This window comes from Zootoca vivipara, chromosome Z (genome assembly GCF_963506605.1).
Source record: "Zootoca vivipara chromosome Z, rZooViv1.1, whole genome shotgun sequence".
NCBI lineage: Eukaryota > Metazoa > Chordata > Lepidosauria > Squamata > Lacertidae > Zootoca > Zootoca vivipara.
In genome coordinates this window covers 20082606-20092169 of record NC_083294.1, presented here as the reverse complement: position 1 = coordinate 20092169, position 9564 = coordinate 20082606, and the positions used below count along the sequence as shown (strand labels likewise).

At 45.7% G+C, this 9564-nt stretch overlaps 1 protein-coding gene across 1 annotated transcript; it reads right to left on the bottom strand.

The window, feature by feature from the left end:
• Window positions 1-1594: 1594 nt before the first annotated feature.
• Window positions 1595-8292, bottom strand: LOC118079183 (G-protein coupled receptor 83-like). Its single transcript, XM_035103208.2, has 4 exons — window positions 7867-8292; window positions 7002-7127; window positions 3520-3653; window positions 1595-2189 (listed from the first exon to the last, which is right to left on the bottom strand). Exons 1-4 carry the CDS (start codon window positions 8290-8292, stop codon window positions 1595-1597), a joined length of 1281 nt encoding a protein of 426 aa, XP_034959099.2.
• Between the last annotated feature and the right edge of the window lie 1272 nt (window positions 8293-9564).

Genomic DNA, 9564 nt, shown 5'->3' with positions numbered 1-9564 from the left:
TATTTTTCCATGTATAAGACACCCCCATGTATAAGACGACCCCTATTTTTTTTAACCCAAAATGTAAAAATTAAGTTTAGCTTTTTTGGGTCTGGGGGAGCCCGCCACTGCTGATCACTTGCCACAGCCACTGCCAATCGCACACCTCACCACAGCCGCCAATTGTCTGCCTGCTCGCTGCCACCAACAGCCCACCCGCCCCCTTGCTGCAGCGGCTGAATTGCTGCAGCCACAGCCAATCGCCAGCAGGCCTTGCTGCAGCCACCAATCACCCGCCCAATTGCCACTGCCAATCTTCTGCTTACTACTGCCATTAATTGCACATTCCCCCTCTGCATTCACTATCCAAGGATAAGATGACACCCAATTTTTGCCTTTTTTTAAAAAAAGCAAAAAGCATCGTCTTATACACGAAAAAATACGGTATTTGCTGGTGCAATCAAATCTAATGCACACTCTAATTTTTGCAATGTTATTTGGCAAAAAAATGAGCGTATTACATTCGAGTAAATACGGTATATATTTAAAGCGGTATCATGACACTTTAAACCAGTGGTTCCCAAAGTGGGTGGTACTGTCCCCTAGAGGGTGGTGGGTGGTGGGGGATCCAGGTGGCGCTGTGGGTTAAAGCACAGAGTCTAGGGCTTGCTGATCATAAGGTCAGCGGTTCGAATCCCTGCGACGGGGTGAGCTCCTGTTGCTCGGTCCCAGCTCCTGCCCACCTAGCAGTTCGAAAGCACATCAAAGTGCAAGTAGATAAATAGGGACCGCTCTGGCGGGAAGGTAAACGGCGTTTCCGTGTGCTGCTCTGGTTCGCCAGAAGCAGCTTTGTCATGCTGGCCACATGACCCGGAAGCTGTCTGCGGACAAACGCCGGCTCCCTCGGCCTATAGAGCGAGATGAGCGCCGCAACCCCAGAGTCGGACACGACTGGACCTGATGGTCAGGGGCCCCTTTACCTTTACCTTTATCATGACACTTTAAACCAGTGGTTCCCAAAGTGGGTGGTACTGCCCCCTAGAGGGTGGTGGGTTACTTAGGGGGCGCTAAGAGGCAGGGGGCAGTAGTAGTTGTTGGAGGTGCAAATGACTATCAGGCTTTGGAAAGCTGGTACCACTGGATCAAGTCCATCAGTTTTGTTGAATTAATTAAACTAAATAGTTTTAATTGCATTTTGAATAAATGTGCAATTAATTGTTACAGTTTTGAATTTTATGGTGCTCCTACCTTCCTCAGTGGGTTGTGAAGACTGGTGTTCTGAATAATGCTTTTTATAGGGCATGGTAGGCGACACCCGGAACCAAGGGGTTGGTGACCCAAAAGTATAGAGCCACTGCTTTGGAGGCTGGAAAGTAGGAACTGACTGAGGCAATGGTTATGGAGGCAATTGAATTGTTTTTCTTTCTGGAATAATTCATAAGTGTTATGTATGATACTAGTAACAAAAACAGACTAGGAAGGTGTGAGAAACCCAGTGTTAGGTCTGTTTCACCAAATGAACAGTCCTGTATTAAACCTGCCATCATCTGAATGAGATATTTTACATAGAGAAGATTGCCAAACGTTTTGTCAACTCACCTTGCTCGGGCCCAGCTCACAAATCCGTTTTGAAAGTCTGCACGTTTGTGGTTGAGCGGATGCTCTGTAAAGAAAACCTTTGCTTGCATTTGATTTGCTGCATCCATGCCTCCTGATACGGAAAGGTTGCCCCTGGAATGAGGTTCTCTCTCGTCTGCTGCACCTTCAGGCACATGGCGAACAAGGACTTGAGCTCAGTACGGAAGCTGTCATTCAGCCAGCAGTAGATGAAAGGATTGTAGCAAGTGCTGCTCATGGCAAACCAATGAAGGACAAAATAGAGGGAGTTTTTGGTTCTGATGTTCATGGTGGAGATGAGCAGCACATAGCAGTTGAGCGGGAACCAACAGACAGCAAAAACCACCACCACCAGCATGAGCATTTTGATGCTTCTCTTCTTGTTGTTGTGATGGACGATGTACTGCTGTGTGGTGACATCCCCCACGGCATTGCGCAGCCAGAGCTTCTTAGCCAGCCGTGTGTAAGTGACGGAAATGATGAGGAGGGGCAAGAGGTAAAGGAGAAGGAAAGTGGAAAGGTCCACATATTTCTGCACCACCTCTGCTGGCTCAGGAAAATCTGGGAGGCACAAGCTACGAATAGTAGTTTCCCTTTGAAAACAAATAAACATTTATTCTGGATACATAGTCAAGAAAACTTTGGAAATTTTTATGTAGCTTAACACCTCCTGACACCTGACCTCCGCCAGGGCCCTTGCAGAACTTCTTGTGCCTCATCTCCCCAATCCCCCCCATGTTTCTGCCAAACCCTGCGTTTTGAATCACTGCTTGGTCCCATTGAAATTAAACTGTGTCTGTGCGCCATATGCAAACTCAAACTACGCTGAGATCCTTCTTCCCATTTCACCTCTCTTCTCATCCATTCTTGTCCTACAGATATTGTCACTGCATACTTTTTTCCATGGCTTAATTCACATCTTTAATATCCTGTTTTCAGCCTCCTGAACTGCAGTGACGCTATGCTGCAAAGGGAAGTTCCATCCAAACTCGTTGTTGTCCCAAAGTGGGAAGTGAGAATGGAATGACAATAGATTCCCCAGAACTACTGCTCCCATTCTGTTGTTCCTTGCCAGATGAATATTGGCTACTCGAATTAAAAAGAGTAGGGGGCTAATCTCAAGAAAGGGGTGGCTGAGTTGGTGCCCTCCAGGTGTCATACCAAGCTCCAATCAGCCCCACACAACACAGTCCATAGTTGGGGACAATGGGAGTTGTGTAGCACAGCAACATACTGTTGTGGGTTTGGTAAGTCCCTTCCCATTCACTGTGCCCAGTGAAGGTTGGAATCTAATAGAGGAGGAAGTTGCTAAACTGGTCAGACCTTTTCTTTTTAAGATGGTGACCTTAGCTGCCCATTCAAGTGTCCTCATCAGCACCCCAAAAGAATGAGCTGGGTTGCAAGAGCTGCAACTAGGTGTGATGGGGCCCTCAGTGTTAATGTTATTGGCTGCCTTGTGACTTTCAGAATAATAAATGCAAATCACCAAAGGAAATGGCTTTGAAAGCCGTAAAAGCAGTAACACTTAAAATATGAAGTGAGGAAGGTGTGCTGTTTTAGGCTGGAGTCTGACTAATTGTAAATAAGCGTTCAACACACTCACGAGGGGCCCACCTCCAGAGCCCCCTGCTGCCCCTTTGCCTCTTAGCAACTCCCCACCTCCCAGGGGACATTACCACGTACTTTGGGAATCACTGGTGTAGGCAGTATTCAGCTAGGTGGGTGAATGGCCTGACTTGGTATAACACATCTTCCTGTATTCCACCTACAGAATGGAAGTTGCCTAGTCCAGCCTCCTGCCAATGTAGGAAATCTGCTCCTGTTGCCATCTTTGGTAGGAGGTGAAGCTTGCTTTTTTATATTTGTAAAAGTAACCCATAGTTCGACAAGTGAGAAAAGAAAAGGGCAGTTTAAAAGACTCACCTATAATTATACTTGAAGAGCTTTTGGTAGATAGCATGGGGTAACGAAAAGCAGGCTGCCATCATCCAGATGCTGGAAATGGCCAGTGCTCCTTTGGTCAGTGACATCCTTGGCTTGAGTGGGTTGAGGATGACCTGGAAGAAAGGATGCCTCACAGTGATTCTCATCTCTTCAGAGCAGGGGTGGGTAAAGTACAGGCCATATCCATACCCATATAAAGCTCCCCATAAATTTAGTTGCCATGTTGGGCACCACCTGCACCATGCATTTAAAGCACTGTGACCCCATTTTAAACGGCCACAGCTTCCCCCAAAGAATGCTGGGACCTGTAGTTTGTTAAGGGTTCTCACAGTTGTTTGGAGACCCCCCCCCCAACTACATTTCCCAAAGCAGTTAACAACCAGTCTGTTTTCCCAGGGAACTCTGGGGATTGCAACTTTGCAACAGGAATAAAGGGACCTCCTAACAACTGCTGACCCTTGACAAACAACTTCCCACGATTCTTGGGGGAAACCATGACTGCCAAAAGCAGTGGCTCCCAAACCTTTTTTGGGGCCACCCCTTCTTTCCATAAACTCATGCCCAGTGCTCCCTACTCTACCCTACAAAGGGCATTTTTCAGAATAGTGGTTTGCACAACCCACTAAGGAAGATATGAACAGCATAAAAATCAAAACAGTACCAATTAATTGCACATTTTTTCAAAAGCCAATTAAAACTAGTTTAATTAATTCAACAAAGCTGATGTGGATACTTCAATTGGTAGCGTGGTGCTGATAACACCAAGACTGCAGGTTTGATCTCCAAACGGAACACCTGCATATTCCTGCATTGCAGTGGGTTGGACTAGATGATCCCCAGCGTCCCTTCCAAGTCTACAGTTCTAAGTTGGCGACCATGGCTGCATCTAAGTGGATTTAGATCCAGTGGTACCAGCTTCTCAAAGTCCAAAAGTCATTTGCACCTCCAACAACCACTACTGCCCCCTTGCCTCTTAGCGTCCCCTAGGTACTCCCACTGCCCTCTAGGGGGCAGTACTGCCCACTTTGGGAACCACTGGTTTAAATGGTCGTGATATTGCTTTAAATATATAGTGTGGATGTTTTTTAAAAAACCTCCCACTACCAAGCAGAGTGTGGCGCTGTTTAACCCCACCACTGCACTTATGTGGTTGGAGAGATTTAACCCACATCTCTGTGACCAGTGCAGGCAGCCATGGGAGATGCAATCCAATCCCACTCATCCAATCAGCCTTGACAATGGAGGCTCTTGGCCTTCATTATCATGCTGGTGCAAGTCTTGAATCAGAGACAGTGCTTTGAGTTCTGAAGTCCTGCCTCTTCTTACTGCATTAGACATAAACTGGAGAGGGGAGGGAGCTGGGTGATCATGCAAGAATATTGGCATAAGCAACCACCATTATCAGCTTCTTGCTAATTGAAAGCTGTTGAGTGCAGTTTGCAATCCATGGGAGATGCACAGACAAGAAAGGCAGCAGAGTTACTTGCGAGTCCGTGGTTTCCAGGTGTTGCTCAGCACATAAAAGGGAGTGCTGTGTTTCTAGTGGTCTGCCTGTGTGGGTTTGTGTGGTGTAGCAAAAGCCATGTTACTCTCAGAGGAGTGGCTAATATTAGGCTGAAGAAAGGCAGCCAACCCTGCTGCAGACAATCTGCAAAGCTTACCTCAGTGCTACCAGCACATGACAATCCGGTGCTTTTAATGCTGCCAAGGCTTGACTTATTAGGGAGATGGCCTCAATAATAATAGAACACTTTCTCTGAACACTCAGGAGAATATTTCAGCATGCACTTCCTAAGCCTGCAATTTCTTTCTACCTTCTTTTGGTGTCACAATGTTCTATTAATCATTGTCCATACTGAGCTGATATTATAATACACATTGTTAGTTTACTGATGAACACAGTATCTCGGTTAATGAAAGAAGCTCCTAAGACACACTCCAACCCAGGCACCCCCAAACTTCGGTGCTCCAGATGTTTTGGACTACAATTCCCATCATCCCTGACCACTGGTCCTCTTAGCTAGGGATCATGGGAGTTGTAGGCCAAAAAAATCTGGAGGGCCACATTTTGGGGATGCCTGCTCCAACCTTTAGTTCCAATTTTTTTTAAAAAAACTGTTTCATCTTTCTGTGAGTATATTCTCCAGGAGTTAAGGAAAACCCACTATATGACAAAACCCCTATCACCCTATCATCCTGCATTGCAGATTCTGCACTGATGGGGGAGGGAGATGGAGTTGGTGATCTCCTACAGTAGGTCCTTTCCAACTCCATGAGTCCTTAATCATCGTGCAGCCCATGTAAGCAATCTATCAGAGGCTTGATAAACCATGTAATTTTGCTGCAGGACATTTATCAAGAAGTGCAAAACAACGGTCAGTTATTGTACATGAGTATGTGTGAGAGCTGAACCTCTTTATTCTAATATAGACCAAGAGTGCCATCTAGAGCTAAGAACACTGCATGGAAACAATATCCTTGGTTTCATTTAATTTAATCCTTTCTTTCCTATAATTACAAACTGGTCTGAATTGACTAGTTCTTTCGTAATGGTAGTTCAAAACCATTAGGAAGCCGAACCATCCTCTATGCACATTTCTGATTAGTGGCTGTTGGCATAAAAAGGATTTTCTCTGTAATACAGGCAACCCCCATTTTGCACGGGGAGTGCGTTCTGGGCATTCATGCGTGTTGGCAGAGCACGCATAAGCCCATCCCATCATGTCCTGTTACGCCCCGCCCTCTCCCAGGTCCAAATGAGCCACATGTCAGTGGTGGCGCAATAATTGAACGTGCGCAGACTAACCACTGCTTAGGCTGTTTTTCACCTGATCAAATTGGATGGATGCGCTGCAGTACCCTTCTCTGACCATTATGGGAAAGGGCCATAGCTCAATGATAGAACGCCTGCTTTGCATGCAGGGAGGTCCCAGGTATAATCTCCAATGGCATCTCCACTTAGTGCTGGGAGAGATTCCTGTCTGAAACCCTGGGAAGCCATAGGCAGTCAGTGTAGACAGTACTGAACTAGACAGACCAATGTCCTGACTTCGTTTAAGCAGCTGCTTATGCTCCCAAGTACATACATAAACTGGCTGTATGGTGGGCAATTTAAATTTCCTTGTGTCCTTAGGGGACCCTTTCTCCCACTCCACAACTTTGTGTTGTCAAGACTAAAGGCAAAATAGCATTAGTTTCAGGCATAGGAGCCAACCTCTAGGGGCCAAGGTCCCTTCAGCCATCCCCCAATAAATTATTTGAGGGGGCCAGGGTTCCCAAAGTTGATGAGCATTGCCATTCAAATGGTGTCCATGTGCTACATCTTGTGATCTATTATGCAGGACAGGGATAATTGACAGGGATCAATTATACCTCCCCCCCCATATTTTATTCAAGTTGGCACCCCTGGTTTCAGGATACCTTTTACAGGGGGAGGTGGGGGATGGAGTCGAGTTTCATACCTGATGCCGGTCCAGGGCTATAGCTGTCAGGGTCAGAGTGGAGACGTGGAGAGAGCAATACTGCGCAAAGCGGCTGACATGGCACATGCTTTCCCCAAAGACCCATGTGCTGTTCACGAACCGAACCTGCGGAAGAGACTGGCAAGAATAATGGGGCCAGCAGGAAATTTGTGGCTAACAACTAGGAATCACTTGGTACAGTCAAGCACATGGGGTTTCCATGGGCACATGGGGCCTCTGTCCATTGGTGAAAGTTCACAAAGATTAAAATAGGGACTTCCATCAATTTTTTTACTTGAGCTGACTGTTTGCTTGCCAGGTGGCAATGGGAGTGGAATAGAACCCTCCTAACAACTCTCAGCACCTTTAACAAACTACAGCTCCCAGAATAATTGGGGGGGGGGAGAGCCATTTATTTATTTATTTTATAAGATTACAGTATTTATAGTCCACTTGTCATTGAATGTTTTCAATCTCAGAAAGGGGAACAAAGTTTATAAAAATAAACATAGAAAAATATGCACCAAAATTACAAAATCATATAAACAGGACCAATAAATAACCAAACAATTCTATCATAAGGCAAACAAGCAAAATCACTAAACTACTATTTCCAATTGAATGAAATAAGAGCCTCAAGGTCAGCAGTTTGGCCAGGCAGGGGTGGGCAGATGGATTTGCTGGCCTCCTCCAGATCTCCCATGAACATTTAAAGTGGGATCACAGTGCTTTAAATGTATGGTGTGAACAAGGCCCTGGCTGTCTGCCCAGCACATCAAATGCAAATGCAAGGCAATGACTTAATCCAGGCAGAGACCTCCTCCATTTCTGGTTTGGGGGCATGGCAGTTTGGCGAAGGACTTACCAAAGTGAAAGGTGTGTTGAGCAAGGTGATCATGATATCAGACATGGCCAGGTTGGCAATGAAGAGGCTGGTGGCCGAATGCATCCTCCTCCTCCTCTTCTTCATCACCACATGGCATACCAGCAAGTTACCGAAGAGAGATATGATGATGATGATTGTGTAGGCCACAATGAGGAGAGCTTTCATGGTGGGCTTCTGTGACTCTGGCTCGTATTTAGCCAGCTCAGCAAACTTCTCCCACTCAATGATCTGGCTCTCTGTCCAGTTGAAAGGTGTACCATTCTTGGCTTGGTAGAATAACATAAACTTGGCCAGAGAAAAATTGCATTTGGACTCCTGAGGAGGACATGGGAAGTGAGGGGAATGGGATAGAGGGAAGAGGAGCATGTGAGAGAGGTCATCTTCCAGCCAGCTGGAGCCTTGCATGGAGACAGGCTAAGTTAGCAGAACGTGTTTGTTCCAGCAGGTGGGACTAAATAGGAGAGAGAGAGAGAGAGAGAGAGAGAGAGAGAGAGAGAGAGAGAGAGAGAGAGAGAGAGAGAGAAGCTTTTTAGCCAACTCAAGTTGGGAGCAGCTGTCAGGACAAAGGTAGCATTTAAATATCCAAGTAGAAAGAAGTCTTGAGGTGCATTAAATATGTTTTGTAGCACACTGTCAGAAAGGCACTAGTGGGTCATTTGACAAAAAATGTGGACAGTAAAAGTGGAGCTGGGAGAATCTGGTGTGCTCGTTTTTCTTTTGCATGCTGAAGGGCAGCACATATGTACACAAAATAAAGCAAAATGGCATATGGCAGAGCACACACAAATCATGGAGAAAGATCGGGTGTGCCGCTTTAATTGGTCATCTTGGATCATTTTGTGCTACCCGTTATTGAGGCATTCAATCTTCCAACTTCTGAGAGTGCCCTACAGTGTTTTGTTCTCTCCCCGCCCCCCTCCTTTTTAAAAAGCACTTTACCTCCTACCGTATTTGCACTGTCAATTTTTTTGGAGCACAATTCTTCTAAAATGTGTATTTTTTCCTCCCTTATAATTCTCTTCCCAGCTGGATTGTCCTGCAGAACCTGTGAATGATATCAGGAGAAAACATTAACATTATGCTGATAGATTTGAGTGTTTCTTTTCTGTACAATAGAAAGCGACTACGCAAATTGCCTTGATAACAGGTCTCTTGACATATTCACAGATGAGCTTGGAACAGTGTCCTAAACTGAGAACAAGCTGGCTTCGGACACCATAAGTTCACCTCTGTTTTCTTTTCTTCCTGCATTCAGTGTTCTTCTTCAGTACAGTATAAAATGAAGGGTTATTTAGTCTTTTGCTTTCATTTGCATTTTCCAAACAGCAGGCAGCCAGGTGACCAGTTGAGCCATGATTGTAACTCTGTACGTACAAAATGAGCAAGGTTTGATAACTAAGAGCTCTGGTGACTAGATTGTGAAAATAAAATGACAATTTCCAGAACATGTTCCTCCCAACAGTCAACATTACTAGCTCAGAGCAAACAGGCAACCTAGTTCTGAAGCAAAGGTCTATAAAGTAAGCACCCCCCCACTCCCCTTTCTGAAACTCTGTGGTTAGGGTTGTTCAGACAGTTGTCATGGTTTCAGGGGTGCCAACTTGAATAAAGCTCTGCCCCACACAGGGACCCAGGTGGCGCTGTGGTTAAACCACTGAGCCTAGGGCTTGCTGATCA